At 37.2% G+C, this 17,677-nt stretch overlaps 1 protein-coding gene across 1 annotated transcript in view; it reads left to right on the top strand.

Annotated features, from left to right (window-relative positions):
- Positions 1 to 1,331: 1,331 nt before the first annotated feature.
- Positions 1,332 to 17,677, top strand: part of LOC104625421 (dystonin-like) — a gene marked incomplete at its 5' end in the record, with an annotated part of 18,840 nt that continues 2,494 nt past the window's right edge. Inside the window, 11 exons of the mRNA XM_010293038.1 lie at positions 1,332 to 1,475; positions 2,327 to 2,515; positions 3,308 to 3,437; positions 4,212 to 4,375; positions 4,713 to 4,875; positions 6,330 to 6,484; positions 6,644 to 6,718; positions 10,609 to 10,726; positions 13,920 to 14,119; positions 14,591 to 14,701; positions 17,395 to 17,518. Coding sequence (XP_010291340.1) covers positions 1,332 to 1,475; positions 2,327 to 2,515; positions 3,308 to 3,437; positions 4,212 to 4,375; positions 4,713 to 4,875; positions 6,330 to 6,484; positions 6,644 to 6,718; positions 10,609 to 10,726; positions 13,920 to 14,119; positions 14,591 to 14,701; positions 17,395 to 17,518 — 1,573 coding nt within the window. The remainder of the gene's footprint in view (positions 1,476 to 2,326; positions 2,516 to 3,307; positions 3,438 to 4,211; positions 4,376 to 4,712; positions 4,876 to 6,329; positions 6,485 to 6,643; positions 6,719 to 10,608; positions 10,727 to 13,919; positions 14,120 to 14,590; positions 14,702 to 17,394; positions 17,519 to 17,677) is intronic.

The raw sequence follows: 17,677 nt of genomic DNA, 5'->3' as shown, positions 1-17,677 counted from the left end.
CCTTAATGATTCTGTGGTTCTGTGATTTTTATGAGAGATGGACTGCTACTATGACTGGGTCTTAAACTCTGATATTAGTTTAAGCTTATATCAAAATTAGTTAGTAGTGAATCTCTTTAAATATACAGCCTACCTATTCCAGGCTTTTCAAACAAGATAGAAGATTTTTTTTTTTTTTTTACACTTTTATTTCACAGTAGCTTCACATTTAATTTGCAAAGGCACGGGATAATGTCATTATGAGTTGTTGTAGAATCTTTTTACAACATTTAGGTGATTTCGAATTTTCTAAGGTCTGACCTGGCTGGTGTTTAATTTCTGGAATCCAAAATAGCCCTTCTTGGATGCGGAGAGAAAGAGTTAAACTTCAGAGACATGGTTCCATTTTGTAGCCCAATTAAAGACAATAAAATATAACAATTCCACTAGGCACTGAGAGATGTCAGCAGTTCCAGTTAAGGGTGCTTACAAAGACACACAGACTTACACAACATTTAGACATAACAAAATAGGCAGAATAGTAAAACCATTGTAGTAACAATAATAAAATAAATAAAAACAGTAATGCAAACTGTAGAAGGGATGGGAAGAGTCCTTTAGTTTTGTTGTGTTCTCTGTTCCAACCCTAGTTCTGGTCTTTGCCACCCTTTCCTGTGCTGGACTCACTAGGAGCATCAGTGGCTGTGAGCTTGGATGTCTGAAACTGTAAACATCCTTTTGCTTTTACAAGATTTTTCCCACATGGCAGCTCCTCTGAAAACAGCTGGTTAATTAGTAGTCTCTGTCCCTGTTCTTGCTGTCTCTCTCCCCCTCAGCTGCTGATTTTTCACATTTGTGTTAGTTTAGTAACTCCTGAAGTCCTCTGTCATCTTGTCTGAGCATGTAATTATAGCTGGACATTTCCAGCCTCTCTTAGGAGCTTGATAGTTTATTATGAAGAATTACTGTAACTGACAGAAAAACTGACAAAAAAAGTTACCTAATATGTTGCCAACAATGATTCTAACCATCATGTAGTTGATCTACAGCACTTCTAAAATGCTGTAATTTTCATTCTTTTTTTAATAAGAACATGTGTCTTTCAAGTATTTACAGTGTGATGGGCTTTTCAGGAATGGCAAGCTGGGGTAAAAAATTTTAGAGCTTTATTTAGTACTTTATGTGGAATAGGCTTTTTAAACATTTTAAACTTTTCTCGGAGAAATAAAACTTGCCTCTTGCAAGTTGAATCTGTTTGAGCGGTTGAGAGGCTTGTGACCTTCCAGGTTATACACTCAGGTTTCTCTTGCAAATTTTGTCAACGTCTAATTGGATTGTTACCTCTGATTTAGGAATTTATGAAGAAACTGGAAGAGAAAAAGGCAGAACTGAATAAAGCAACAGGTATGGGAGAAGCTATCCTAGCTATCTGCCACCCAGACTCCATCACCACCATTAAGCACTGGATAACAATCATCAGAGCCAGGTTTGAAGAGGTCAGTATATGTCAAGCCATCTTCATTGCAACAGTCCATCTTTGGTTGGAACCTAGCTGACAACTAACATGATAGTTACACTGGGAGGAAATGATCCAGCTGTTGAGAACTAAACATTTAAAATACTGACAGTGATGGATGTGAATACCATGCTTCCCTAGGTGTTGTTTTAAAACGTAGAGATTTAAGAACTAAAGCAGTTGGTCAAGCTTCTTTGTATGTATTAAAGGAAATACTGTCTGACACTTCCCATGTGAAGAAAGCCAATAGTTTCTAAGGAGAAACTTAAAAGTTACAAAGGAAAGAAAATACAGGGCAAACTTGAAGCACTTTCTGATTGCATTAGGGAGGATTTGAGTCCAACATATTCTTGATCTAGAAGATTTTCAAATTATTTAAGTGGCTACAAATAGGTCTCAGGGTGTACCATACTGTCAGCTTCTAAGGTGGTATTTTCTGTGTATATTAAGTTTCAAGAAAAACAAAATGCCAGTCTTTGCAGAGTATGGCTTCAGGAGTGCCCAAGAGGAAGAAGGATACCAAATCCTGTGTGATTCACTAACTTGTACATATTGTTTGATAAAGTTGTTAATATGTTGCCAGAATGTACTATTTACTGCATTTAACAGCACCTAATCCTGAATATCGGTGGAAAAAATGTGTTTTTTTTTAACTGAGAATTCTGATTACCTAGCACCTTTAGTTATCAGCCACTACATCTAGCACCTTTGATAATCGAACATCAATAGGCCTGGGAGGAAACTCTGGGTTTATAGTTAGCAGGGCAATTTTAAATACATTTTAAAGAATTTCATATGTGCACATACTCATGCCTTGGTTCTTTTATCAAGGTCTTAGCATGGGCTAAACAGCATCAGCAGAGACTGGCAGGAGCTCTGGCTGGACTTATTGCTAACCAGGAATTGCTGGAAGCCTTGCTGGCCTGGTTGCAGTGGGCAGAGACTACACTTACTGAAAAAGATAAAGAGGTTATCCCCCAGGAGATTGAGGAAGTTAAAGCACTTATAGCTGAACACCAGGTAAGGCATGTTAAATGACTCATTTCCTACACATTCCACAAATGGTGCTCACATCTCAGCTAGGCTTCATAATCAAGTGTGAATCTCCTTAGCTATTTTTCTCCTAATAATTGAATCCCTTTCCAGATACTCAGTTGTGTGTGTTTTGTATGTGTATGCTGTGCTTGTAGTTTATTCAAGACAGAGGTAAAAAACCCAACCAAACAAAAACTGAGTGCTACCTTGTTCTAAAAGCAAGCCTACAACTCCCCATAGGAAAAAGGATAATTGTAATAATTAAAAAAAAAAAACCCACATGAAATATATGATAGTGCTGCTGCCTCAGAACTAGGGTTGCACTGTGGTTTTACTGATTGGATTTCAAAAATAAGTTTATGAAGTGCCAGAGGGAGCTGCTGGTGCAGTGAATGCTCATAGGTTTATCCCAGCTTATTCACCAGAGCACTCTCACTTCTATGAACTGCAGTCTGGACAGCAAGGAACACCTGAGTACTCAGAGTCAAAATTGTGTTGTACAGCACTTCACCATTCATAGTTAATAAAGGAGTTTGACAGACTGATTTTTTAGATTTAGCCTGCCTTTAACACCTAGGCCATAATGGTCTTAAAAGCTTATACTGCTGATTTTTCTTACTTATAAAACCTTTATCTCTGTCTTTTTTGTGAGGCTGGCATTATAAGAGTGTTTATGTGCTATTCTTGTAACTTTGGTGTTTTGCTGTTGTACGTGTTTTTCATTTCTGTGGTCACTTTTGTGTATTGTTAATTAAAACCACCTCTATCTGATTGCAGACGTTCATGGAGGAAATGACCAGAAAACAACCTGATGTGGATAAAGTTACAAAGACCTATAAAAGAAAGGCACTTGAACCCACTCCAGTACAATCTCATATTCCTGTGCTTGATAAGGGGAGAGCAGGAAGTAAGTAATGAAGTATTTTGGGACAGGTCACACACACCATTGCTCTATCTATAAAGATTCCAGATTACTAATAATCCAGTAGGTTTGACTAGCTTCTAGTGAAACAGGGTGAAATTATCTTGGCTGATTTTTTCCAATTATCTCTTATTTTTCATTGTGAGGAAATTTCTCATAGCAGACTTGTATTTTTAAATTTGTTCTATACTTCTTTGAATACCTGTTTCTAAAGTGTACAGGCTTTCATGTGCTATTAAACTTCTAAGAGTGTGCACATGCTGAGTCTTTGCAAATCTACCATTATCTGAAAGTGCAAAACACTTTTACATAAAGACGTAGAGACAAAATATTGCTCTTACTGTCTATGAAATTATATGGCTCCAATCAGAAAATGTGTTCAGTGAAGTTGAATGGAAAGTGAATCATCAAGTGAGGAAATCATTTTTTCTATTTTTGGATATACTTACCCATTGTATTTTATACTTACCCGTACATGAAACCTGCTTCTAAAATCAGGTTGTTTACTTTGCAACTCTGAGAGATTTGCAAAGATTTTATTTAACCTGTGCAGCTTCACTAATGCATATACTTTAACCACCATGTTGTCCTTCCCCAGCAATGGTAAAAAAAATAATCCCATTAGATGGAATCATATCAGGGTATGGGCTCATTATTTGGGACAGGAAGGGGTAGTTTAAGAAGGTCAAGTACCCTTCGTGTGAATGTTTGTTTTGTTTGAACTGGGTGAGACTTACATATTTTACCATGTTTTAACAGGAAAGCGTTCCCCAACACCAGGCATATATCCGTCAGCAGCCCAGACGCAAATCGAAACCAAGAATCCACGGGTAAACCTCTTAGTCAGCAAATGGCAGCAAGTCTGGCTTCTTGCCTTGGAAAGAAGAAGAAAACTTAATGATGCTTTGGACAGACTTGAAGAGGTCAGAAAAGGACTGTACAGAATATGCATACTTTTTGCATAATTTTGTTTATCCTGGATTAAATTGTCAATACTGTAAATACTGTAAACAACTTCCATATGTGTTTGTATTATATTGTATGATACAGCTAACTGAAGACACTGTGATATACGTACTTTAACATGCTTTAAAAGCTGTCATTCTCATTTTAACTGTGAGGAGAGTTAAGGTGTTTAAAATATTTATATATGTCCTCAAAGAACCAATTATTCAAAAGAATGCAGATGGTATCTCTCTCATTGATTTTTTTAGATTGATTGATTTCAACTGAAAAAAGTTCTTTCTTTTTTTTATTAAGCTGAGAGAATTTGCCAACTTTGATTTTGATATTTGGAGGAAAAAATACATGCGATGGATGAACCATAAGAAGTCTCGTGTGATGGACTTCTTTAGGAGGATTGATAAAGATCAGGATGGAAAAATAACAAGGCAGGAATTTATTGATGGAATTCTTTCTTCAAGTAAGTTTTAAAATTAACTTAATGTTGAACTTCGAACAAACATCTCATGAAGTCTTACTGTCTGTATAGTGTACCTTATGTGGTTTATTGTGTTAGAAAGTCATAGATTTCCCTTTTGAAGTCATCAATTATGATTAAATTAAACTATAATTACTGTACTTGAAAATATTTCTAGATTCTAGAAACTCTTTCTAGTTCTTTCACATTGTGAACCAGATTACAAATGCCACCTTTATATTATTGGCTAATTAATAGTTTACTGGATTCCAGTTGTCATTCCTACAGTACACTAACCACTTCAACAATTACTTTTCATTGATTAGTAAGAATAGTAAAACGTACCTTATAAAACCTATAGGTAAGTTTCAAAATCTGTTCATATGAGCATATGATTTTCATTAAAGAACTTGCATGGAATAGTTTCAATTCTAGAAGGAAACCATGTAATTTCTGAAACCACTGTTTCTACGAGCCATGACCATGTTCATATACCTGTATAATGAGGATCAAAATGTCAAGCAGTTGGACTAGGAAGGCAGTTTTCCTAGCTTTCCTGATGGATTGGTATTCCTTAGGTATGCACGGTTGGTGGTAACATAAGCCTTCCACATCATGTCTGTCTGTGTGTGATCCCTTTTCCCTTTAGCAACTGACTCATAACAGATAAGGTCCTACTACTTAAAATAATCCTTTATCTTCAGATCATAGAGACTTTTGCTTTGAGCAGTGAAGATTCAGAATGAGACTGCTTTTAGCATCTCATGTTAAAGTTATTCAGTAGGAGAATATTGTAGTATATTTATTTTTCCAGTGCCTTAGGAAATGCAGTAATATAGTCACTATATGTGTGCATTGCTCTTTTGCATGAATTGTCAGAAGTTGATGAAAAAACTCTCATACCACCAAGAGGTTAAACAGCTTACTCATTTAACTCTTGGTATCAACTTGTGAGAACTGCTCAATACTCATGATTTAATCCCCACTCACCATCTTGAAATTTTCTTTGACTGTTCTGCTGCTGTGAACTTGATCTAAAGAAGGATTTCACGCAACACCATGCATGTTTCTGCAGTGGGAGGGCCTTGCATTTCAGATCTAATTAGCAGTGAAATTCTTGCTTGACCTTTCCTCACTAACAATTTATCTTGTTAATCTGTAGTATTTTATGCACTTTGAAGGTCAAAATGTTAAAAAAAAAAAAAACCAACCCCACACATACATCTTACAGTTTAATCTGTGCCCTTGCGTCTGTGTCTCTCTTCAAGCCATGCTGTGATACTCATTTTAATCCAATATCTAGGTAACATCGGAGATCGAGATTGTTTTTTCAGAAAGATTCCTTCATTCTCATTTTGAATGTCCTTGGGTTTTTTGATAAGCATTGCCTGTCACCTTGTGTCTAAACACCTTTTATTATTTTTGATAAAGCTTTTGTTGTTGTCTTTGTCTTACAGAATTCCCAACAAGCCGACTTGAAATGAGTGCTGTTGCAGACATTTTTGATAGAGATGGTGATGGATACATTGACTATTACGAATTTGTAGCAGCTCTTCATCCAAACAAGGATGCATACAAGCCTCTCACAGATGCTGACAAAATTGAAGATGAGGTACATTCTCTGCTTTCTTAGGTTGCAGTCTATTCTACTGGGGTCATGTTCTCTAATAATTAATTTTATTTTCACTCCTACATAATTTGAAGTTTACGAGTTACACAAATATTTAGGAATATGATATTAGTAAAGTAATCCAGTTGTGGTCTTTTGCAGGTTACAAGGCAGGTAGCTAAATGTAAATGTGCAAAACGGTTTCAAGTGGAACAGATTGGGGATAACAAGTACAGGGTAAGTCTTCAAAGGACCTTCTTAGTTCTTTCAGCTTAAAGATTCTTCGTATGACATGGTTATGCAAGGAATTAGGCTATATTAATGTACAAGAATTTTACTTTAAGCTTGTCTAAATTTTATGGTTTTTTTCCTGTTAGAACATACCAGCTAAAAATATGGGAAAATGCTGCTGCTTTATTTATTTTCACTTAAACTACTGAAACTATTTCCAATGTATGGGAATTTTTAAAAACTAACTGCATGCGTGCATACATACATACAACAGCTCCTTAAAAGCCAATCTTTTTGCCTGGTTTAAAGTGTAGCTGATTTTCTATTTGTTTCATAAAAACAGTGATATTTTCCTGTGCTACTGTGTTGTACTTTAAAAATCTTTTACCAAAGTGTGTTCAGTCAATTTTATCCTGCCTTGTCATTTTTTTTTGGAGCATGCTGTTCCTTCTGAAGAAGTACAAGAAATGTTTTAGATACTGCAGAAAAATCTTAGATGACAGAAAAATAAATATCATATTGTAGAGAAAGGTCTGCTACCCCTAGATTCAATAACCAGAACAATTTCAGATGAAATAATGCAATATTTGTCTAAGAGAATTAAAGAGTTAAACACTTGTAGATGATTTTAAGACCACAGAGCAGCAATGGGAAGGAAACAAAGGCCTTGAACATTTTCCAATATTCAGTCTCTGGATGGCTAGCTACCTGCTCGTCTCCGAAGTAGATACTTTATTTAGAATGTCTAATGTGTTAGTTTGCATGTGTTCTAGAGTCACATAGAGAATTTCCTGTAAACTAATCGTGTCTTTCTTCCATTTTTCATTTCTTATCAGTTCTTCCTGGGAAATCAGGTATAAACCAGTGGAATGTGTTATGAAGTTTCTTTTTTCTTTTTTTCTTTTTTCTTTTCTTTTTTCCTAACACATAGTGATTTAAGCTTGCAATGGTCAGTCTTCTCGCCATCCTTTCATCTTCAGCTAATTCATTGCTAGTCAGCTGTGGTATTTCTTTAAATGCTACAGAGCATTCCTTGTCTCGGGACCCTTCCTTTTTCCCTCACCTGCTTTCTTCGGACATTTTCCTCATTAAGGAGATTACTTTTAAAGGAACCAGATAATGGGCAGCAACAATTCCCATAGTAAAAAATCTTGAGCATTTAAGCTGCCATTAGAATTACTGTTATTTTATCAGTTTTCAGTTTTACAGCGGAATGCTTCAAAATTCTGTCATATTTTTTAGGCTATCAGATTAAAGGCTAATCACAGGAAACACAGATCCCAGTGTCATATCACTTGTTTATTGCAAATTAGGTGAAAAATACTTTCATTTTCAGAAAAAAAGAAATAATCCTTGTACAATCAAGCAGACTGATTAAGAACCTAGCAAATTGTTGGTATTTTATATACTAACATGGTGACTCATAAATACATATTTTGGAAGTAGGCAGATTAAGCTTGCCGATCCAGTTTAGGTTATTCTTTCTCCCAAAGTGTTTTCAGAGAGCTATGGCACATCTATAATGTGTTTGAACTGTGTTTAAGAATACTTTTTGTCTGTGGGGTCATCAGTGAGTCATACCAAAGTGGCACTGTACAGTGTTACAGGGAGGATATGCTATCCAGTGCTCACTTACTTCTGTGGTACATACTGATTCACAGCTTAAATTGTTAAATCATGTTTGCCTAGTAAGAATGGAAATACATCGTACAAATGGGATACCATTAATATCTTATTCATGCTCTTATAAAGGCAATAATATGTATAATCCATTCTGTAAATGCTACTGTTAACAGCATTAGCCATTTTAAATCTAGAGGTGTTGAAAAAGTAGTTGCATTCTTATTTATTGGCAAAGCCTGTTGAAGTACAGAAGAAAGCTCAAAGAGCAGTGGATAATCTTACCACATGCCTCAAGCAATATATCTAAGTAATAATTTAAAATGTTTTCCACATATAGAACAAGCCTCTATTTGAAAAGACTATTTGAAATTATGTTAATCCTCTTATCTGCCATCTGTACTTTCAGATCTGGGCAAAATACAGCATTTTTTGAGAGCATCTGTCTCTTACTGGTGCAGAACAGCATCATAGTGAAAATCACCTAGAGCAAGTTGGCTGAGGCTTCTCTAGTGTCAGTGGTTGTTATACTGCTATTGTCAAAACCAGGCCTTTTTGTAGCTTAAACGAGACTTCCTTTACGTTTTTGTTCCAGTGGTTTTAACTCTGATCATTTGCAATGACGGTAAATACTGTTCAAGGAAAGTTAGTATCCAGGCTATTTTAAGAAGGCAATGGACTGAGTTACGATTAGGAAAAATGCATTGATAGATACCTGTGTTATTTTCCAGGAGCCTCACTGTCTGAATTAACCACAGCCTAGGTAGGCTGTTTCCAAAGGATACTGTATCTGACCTTTGGTATAATTGCCTGATGGAGTCTAACTGAAGAATTAAACTGGGATGGGGAAAATAAAGAAAAGAAAAAAAGATAGTATCTTTAGAAACTCTAGAAAAAAATCTCTAAAGAAACAAGCCAATGAAAACAAACTGCATCAATTTGGATGTAATTTCTTTTTATAACTTTGATCTACGTATGTAAAATGTTTTTTTGTTCAGCACATATTGTATTCATTATTAAAAAGCCCTTACAAATAACACTTATGTGAATGTTCTTATTTAAAAAAAAAAAAAAATTATTGAATTAAGCGGCAAGCTTTGCTTTTGTTTGGTTCCTAAAAGTAATATTCCTTTAAACTTATTCTCTCTCCTTGGCTTGAGTAGTACCAAACAACTAAAGTCATTTAACAAGTAGGGAGCACATTTGTGTGGTTTGCATTTAAAGCATTTCAGTACCCTCACTGGAGCAAGTAGGTACAGTTGCACTATGGCCAGCCTTCTCCAAGGGTCAAAGATTGTCCCAAAGAGGTGTATTTGACTCCAGTTGGTTTCAGTCAGTGCTTTGTATGTTTGTGTGTGAGAGCACTACACTTGGCCTGATGATCTGATATTGAAATAAATATTTTAGTGGCACTGTCTAAAAAGTACTGAATTCTTCTGGTTAGTTTTCATGAGATAGCGGGGTCAACGTTTTGGTCGTGTCTTCTTTGATCCAGATTTGAACAGAGACACTGCATACAGATTTTGTTATACAGGTTTCAAGAGCGAAACACATGAGGCCTGGCCATCAGCCCAAAGGCAGAATACAAGAGTTAGTATGAAACAGGTTTTTGTGCATCTTTGAACTGTGAAGAGCCTCGATGTGTAGGCAGAGGAGTGACCAATAGTTTATAGCAAAGGACAGTAACGATAGCTATCAGTCATTCATTGCTTCTTTAATGTTCCCTTCCCCACATGCACCTCGCTGTAGGTGATCAGTGACAATGCTATAAGTGAATCAATTGATAGAACTGTGCAATGCCTGTAATGCATTGAATTTTCAGCCCACATGCTGATCATTTAAAGTGATGCTGCCTTCCTTTCAGCTGACATCATTAAAATCTAGCCTGCTGCAGAAGAGAGTTTACTTATTTTCACAGTGAAATAATGCAAATAGGTCTTCATTAATTTATACAAACACAGATTGTAACCAATTAAATAATGTGTTACTAATTTTGCTTCCTTTATGAGCTCAGACTTTTGAGAATCAAGCATAAAATTAGATCTAAGATTCTTTCTTACCATCCTGCCATCTCCTTTGGATTAATGCAGTGGCATCTGATTTGAAATCTTAACAGCTTTAATAATCTGCATAATAAATCTGATTTTTTTTTTTAGCATTTACTAATAATTAAATATAAGAATAAACTTTTTAAAGTGTCTGATTTTTAACCTATCAACATTGAACTGCATCTGAATGACTGAGAACCTGAGACTGTTGTTTGATTTCTATTGCAGTTTGGTGACTCTCAACAACTGCGCCTTGTTCGTATCCTAAGAAGTACAGTCATGGTTCGTGTTGGAGGTGGCTGGATGGCGCTTGATGAATTCTTAGTGAAAAATGATCCTTGCAGAGGTATGTAACACCACTGTTAAAATGTACATGCAGATACTTATTTGTATACAGTCACCGTTCATTGTCTCAAGATGGAGATTGAATTGTAGAAAATGCCAGTTGTGTAAACATCATCTCACTAAATGTCACGTAATGATCTGTTTCAGTAAACTTCAAATCCCATGGTTAAGATCCCCTTCACTTGCACTGATGTATGTCTAGAATAACTGTGATGTCTTCTGCGCAGTTCCTCCAGCGTTAGAGTGGTGTAATTAAAAATTGAACTTGGCCCAGATAGAGTTTATGGCATGTAAGCTGCTCGTATGACTTGGCAGAAACAGCACACAGAAATGTCCAATAAAACCTTCTTAGCAAGAGAGCTTTAAGGCAATAAATCAAAATAAGGCAATTGAATTGAAGAGTAACAACAACACAAAAAAATTTCTCTGGCCCGTGGCTGTGCCCAGGCTTTCAGGCTCTGCCTTTGTAGCCCCGTCTTTTCATTGGCATCCTCCCCAGAACCGCTTTGCAGAGCCTTGTACAAAGCAAGTGGAAAATGCTCTGGTCAGGAGGACTTTGTGCTCTGGCAAGCAGGGAGCGCTCTGTTACTGTGCCCTCCAGGGCATTGTATCGAATGCATTGTTTTATCAGTACACAGCAAGGTAATGACATCTTAGTTTGTCAGAAAGCCCACTTCTGCAGTGGGAAAGTAGGTTCTGTCTGGCACTGTTCTTGGAGGAACAGTTGGAGATGGGAAGGAAGCCATTTGTGAAGGGAGCGGGAGAGATACAAGTCAAATAATAGCCAGAGTAGTAAAATTGCAGAAAGTATAATAATGACTGTGTTCACAATGAGCTGACATTCTCAGCTAGGTAATTCTATCCTATTAACTAGCAGCATTGTTTACTGCATTTTTACCACTCAGGAATTCTGTAGAATCATAATCAATATCGTAATAGTGTGAGAACAGCACAGAGGAGTTTAGGAGAGGCAAGTGAGCTACTGAAGACAGAGACATCAGCTGTGCTTGTAGATATTACTCCAGTGTCAGCTGTCTCACTGAGCTACTTTGGGACCCAAGTTCCTAAACAGTTTGATACAGACCTTGAGAGGGTGGAGAGCTTGTATTTGTAGCAATTTTTATGCTAAGTCAAGGATGTTAAATCCAAAAAGAAGCTCCCACAAAACCCCATAAGGGCTGACAGTGTGCCACTAAGCCCTAGAAACCTTTGTCTACAGGCTTAAAAAGTACCCCCTAAAACTTTTTATCATAATGTTATAAAAGAGCTGTCATAACCTTGTGATGATATCTGAGTTTTTCAGCAGTATGAAAAATACTCCTTTTGCTTACCAACATATTGCATATATTGTTTACTAAAGAAATGTAACAGTAATGTTAGATTTATTGGTGCAGGACCACAGGTGTAACTGAAATATAGCACCTGGTTCTGCACCTGCTACCTGCTACTATAGGAAAGTCATTTATCCCTGCAGAGCCATACGTACTTTATAGCTTTCTACTCCTATTCCTCAAAAGTACATGGTAGTGGAAAATGAAATGTGCCTCAAAATATCTGACTTTATTGAGGTTGGTTAGTTTTGATGTATCCCGAACATTTTTCTCAGGCCTCTTGACAGATAGGCTGTTGCGATTCCTACTTGGGTTGACACTGAGAGATACAATACTTAATAACTAATTATTTTATTGGAATTCCTTATTACTGTCCTCAGATTAAGAGTCCTTTGGAACTTTATCCCCTCTACTTTAATAAATCTTTTATTCTATGTATCTCTATAGTATTTTCTGTAGTACTTTATCCCTTTTTCATGGGCAATACATAAGCAGATGAGTAAGTCAACACAGTGGGTCTAAAGGAATACCGATCTCTATAAAATCATCCAGACACTGGACGTTGTGCATTGGTGCCTAATCCTGGTCTTGCTGAAGTCAGTGATGCAAAGTAGTCATTGATGTCAGTGGTGCAGGTTCAGACTTTTCCTTAAGCATTTCACCTAGCAAATCTGCATTTCTACCAAGGGCTCCTTGTGTATTCAGACAAATCACATTTCAAAGAACTGTTGTCATAAACAGCTTTAAAATATTGGACCTAATTATATAAATTAATTTTAGCTTATATTACTTCTTTATGTCAGCAGATAAATACTGTTACACAAGTATACGTGGGACTGCAGCTGAGTCCATCCAAGCGCTATTTCCTTTTCGCCTAGGAGACCTTTGAGAACTCACCTCAGAGCACTTACAGACAGCTTTTGCTCTGAGTCCTGTCTCTTGGCCTGGTGCTCTGAGTCTCTTGCATATGCAGCTGCTGTACTTGATTTCTTCTCCTGCTAATGATTTTCTTTAATGTGACCCATGTCCTGTGTCATTTTTTCTAGTTCATCATCACGGGAGTAAAATGTTACGTTCGGAATCAAACTCTTCAATTACCACTCAGCCTACTATAGGTTGGCAAACCCCTCTCTTTGTCTCCTTCTCCTCCTCTTCTCCTCTCTCTTCATTTCCTTCCCACTTTATTAAAATATATACTTTTAACAATATGCTACACCCATCACATTTAGCTTAATGTGTTCCTACATGGGCTGGTGCTTTGCAAGCTAATTTTTTTTGACACACTTTAAGAGTGTTTCAAAAACAATTGTCATTCACACTGACACAGTTAAATGCTAACATGTCTTGCATCTACTCTTGCGGAACATTCTCCCATATGTGTGTTTGTATGTGTGTGTGAGTGCTTAGCCACCAATTACCTCATCATAGTTTGGATTTTATGTTCATCATTGCATGTTGCCAAACTCCATAACTTCATAGTTTTGAATAAATATATTTGCTGCTTTCCTGTAATTTGTACTTAGCAATTTCTTCTGGAACATCCAAGCAAGTATTATTTATTATGGGTAGCTGTAGAGTTAGCAAACCTGCTCATCAGGTTGTGTCTATGTATTAATAATTGACTGAGTAACAATTATTTAGCACATTGAGCATTCCATTATCATGCTGACTTTCCTGCTGGCATAAAGTATTAGAATAAGCGAGTTCTGCACATAACTCTTCTGTGTCCAAAATAAATGCATTCCACAGTAATGCATTTTATTTATTGTTGAAATATGTTGGGGTTGGCATGGCAAAAATGACAATAAACTGCCTTGTGACAATTTTAATATCTGACTAAATGAACACCTTTCTTTGCTGCAGCTAAAGGGAGGACCAATGTGGAACTGCGTGAAAAGTTCATTTTGGCAGATGGTGCCAGTCAAAGCATGGCAGCTTTCCGACCAAGGGGCCGTAGATCACGACCCTCTTCAAGGGGTGCTTCTCCCAACAGATCTACTTCTCTATCAAGTCAAGCTGGCCAAGCAGCTGCCCCGCAAGCAGTTGCTACAAGTACGCCAAAGGTAAGGAGAAACACACAAAACTGCACTGGTTAACAAATGGGGTATGGCCTCCTCGCCCTCTACGCCCCGCCTTGCTCCAGCAGTATTGGTGCTATCCCTATCTGATAGGGAAGAAGTATCTCAATTTTATTTCATAGTCTGGGAAGCATCTAAGAAGACTTTTCAGTGTAATTCCTCTACTGTTCATTTGCAACACGGGAATAGAAGAATTCTTTACACTTAAGGTGCCACATGAGTTAACTGGCAATTTGGGAATAAGTTCTGAAAGAGCAGCGAACCTCTCCATTTTGTTTAAAAAATGAGCTCTGTCATCATCTCTTAGTTTCAGAACATTTGTCATCAACTTTTTCTGCTTCGTTTTTATTTCTACTATGAGATGTGGTCTCCCTGTGAAAGCCTCGGTATCCTTCTCCATTACGTTGTTTTCCATCTACTGTCCTTCATATTTTGATTTACCATTGTTTCATACAGACACCCCATCATTTAACACGCAACTATGGTAAACCATGGTTGACAAACAGCAAAACGTCAACACCTTCTAAGCCACCAGAATCCTCAGACTATCAAGGGGCATCTGCAGAGGTACAGTAAGGACAGAGATTCTAGTCTAATGACCTTCCTTCACTAAAACTGTCACTTCACTAACAGCCACTAGAGTTTCAGTGCTTCAGAGCTGCAACATCCTTTGCATATTAATGCATTGTCTTTATTTTAGACCTTTGTCAAATTATTTTTTCCACTCCCACGCTTTTTTTTTTTTTTTAATGTTCTGTTGGTTTTTGACTTTCAGGAAAACTCAGCCTCAATAAATTTATGTTTAAAGTGCCAATGGTTAATAAATCATAACTATGCAATGAACTGGATGAGCAAATGTGGAAAAATACTTTTTTTTTGTTAATAAAGCAGTTTATATACTTTGCAGGTTTCTTTCCTAAAATTGTTTACTTTGAGTTCATAATGTACTATAATATTCATGAGCTGCAGGAATGAGATTAATAAATTATGCTCTTTAGTGCAAGACCACTAAATAAAGAAATATACAATCACTGTGAAGAAGACAGCACAAAAGGTTGACAATGATACATAAATCTTTCCAACAACTGAAAGTTTTGTTTAGCGAGGTAGTGACCAATGGTTGCTCTAATAAGATAACTATTTGATGACTTAACAGGAAATGAGCTTTGGTCTTATTTCCAGCCCATGACTTACATAGAAACTGCTAGTATAGCAATTAGGATTGTGCCAGCGGTCAAAGCTGTATGTCCAAAATTTGAATGGGCTTGGAGCCAGAGTGTCTCCTCTGATGTCATTACAGTCAGTGAAAAGATTTCAGCTGGATCAGGCTGCAAACTGACTTGTCACTTGTAGGAGTTACTCTTGCCCTGGGTTAGATGGAGGGCTTGGTGAAGGGAAGCTTGTGCTACCATCACCTCTGTTGTATCTGCGCTTTGATGCCTATTGCTATTCACGTGACACCTTCTGGTGCAAAGTTTACGTGACCTCGGCATGGTTTTGCTCAAAGACACATAACAAACTTTTCACTCCCTCCTTCTGTGTGAGTGGGTGCGTTACTTGTGCACGCTGCAGGCGTGCGCATGTATACAGCACTTCAAGCACACCGGGCTGTTGCATAGAATGATTAACAATAGCACAAAGTTGAGTCAGTTGGCAGTTTCTAATATATTCCTGTATTTTCTTTCATCTCTTAGCTGCTAACTGAATTGTAAGATTAATTGATGGTACTTTTAAAAGGTTCATAGACATGGAAAGGTGTTTTCATTGAATTATAGTGAGGTGAAAGCAGTTGGCATTGATTTCAAATGGAGACACCGTATTTCTCACCTGCTCTTACAACTGCAAGTAGTTTCAGTGAGTTTCTTTTATGTAGGCCACCATGGTTTAAGATTCTAGATGGAACAATTAGGGTGGGGTAGATTGCAGTGAATTTCTGAGGCATTCTGCAGCATTTTCCAACCGAGAGCGCGGTTATGTATTTTATAGGTAGACTGCATTTGGGTTTAGGGCTAAACTGAAGAGCAAGCTTGATTTCTTCTTGCACCAGTGATTCTATCCCAATGCCTTGCCCAAAGTGCAGCAGCTTCAGCAGGGGTAATGGAGAGCGTTTCCTTTCTCCTTATCCTCCCAAGCAGTCTCTGTCTAGCAGAGATTTCCAGCGTGTGGCTGGCTGGATGTTAAGCGCTTGTACTTGGCTTTAAAGAGAGTTTTAACATCGTGACCATCCCTGTCAGAGCCAGCAGATTGTCTGCTCTGTAGCATCTCAATGCTCTTTTCTTCAGATGTGCCAGAACTGGTCTGAGCTGGCAGCTGCAGGCAGGCTCCCGCCAGGCCTCCGCTCAGTGCTTAGCCCCAACGCACTCCTGGATCTTGGTTTTCAGTACCTAATTCTACCCCACCACTGTGTGGGGATCAAAGGCACAGAACACAGGATCACTGCAGTGTTTGTTCTTCTTTTTGGAGATTTATTTAGGATTTTTCTGTTGATGAAATGAATATGAATACTGTAGTTTTCCTCATATTTCCATACTCCTCCTACCCTAGTATGTTACATGCGTTTTGAGATTTGAGGATTTCATTCTTGTGGCTTTTAAAGCAATCTTCCCATTTGGGGCAGATTGTAAATCAAGATTAACTTTATTTCAGAAATAAGAAAGCGGGCAGGGTAAGACTATGGAGTAGAGACATTTCAGACAATATATTGACGAGAACTTTTAAAAATTAGTCGTATGTCTTTTTTCCTGCTTTTTTTCTAGCAAAGGGTTTTGAAATTTGGTAGTTTTGTTTTACTGTCAAAATATTTATAAAATTGAAATGAATGTATTCACCACCTGTAACCAGAGTCAGAATGCTGGAAAGTCAAGCTATGCAGACATAAAATCTCAACTACTTCTCTCTATTTAAGTCATGTACCATCAACTAATCTTCTGTGCTTTACTAATTATAAGAAGACAGCATTTTTCTTTCCTTATATGCGTTGAGATACACACAAAGAATGCTAAAATGCTAATGTCAAGCAGATGAAGTGATTTCTTCTGTTGTTGTTGTTTTACATTTGGACTATTTCAAGTACTAACTGCTAAAGGAATGTTCAAAACTTCATATCATGAAAAATGTCTGTAGCTACTCAAACCAGTATTTCAGATTCACAGTGAATGTTATGAGGATCATTTTCTAATCTATGTACTACCTAATACAAGACCTTATCTCCAGTAGTAACAATTGAAAAAAAAAACTTTTTTTTTTTTTTTCTTTAATAGGGAACACCAATTCAAGGAAGTAAACTCAGACTGCCAGGATATCTATCAGGGAAGGGTTTCCACTCTGGAGAAGATGGCAGCATCCTGTCAACAGCAGCTACCAGAGTTAGAGCTCAATTTGCAGGTGAGTGTCTTGACTTTAGAGCTTGATCTACCACTTGCTTTGTTTTCCACCTGAATATTTAGGGTTGCATTAGAGTATGAGGGAAATGTCAGAAGAGTGGGAAGGAGTGAAAGTCCGACTGTCTCCACATGAGTATTGCCAAGGATACACTCTGTTCAT

The sequence above is a fragment of the Phaethon lepturus genome, unplaced genomic scaffold (genome assembly GCF_000687285.1).
Source record: "Phaethon lepturus isolate BGI_N335 unplaced genomic scaffold, ASM68728v1 scaffold12688, whole genome shotgun sequence".
Taxonomy (NCBI): domain Eukaryota; kingdom Metazoa; phylum Chordata; class Aves; order Phaethontiformes; family Phaethontidae; genus Phaethon; species Phaethon lepturus.
This window is presented reverse-complemented; position numbering and strand designations above follow the sequence as displayed.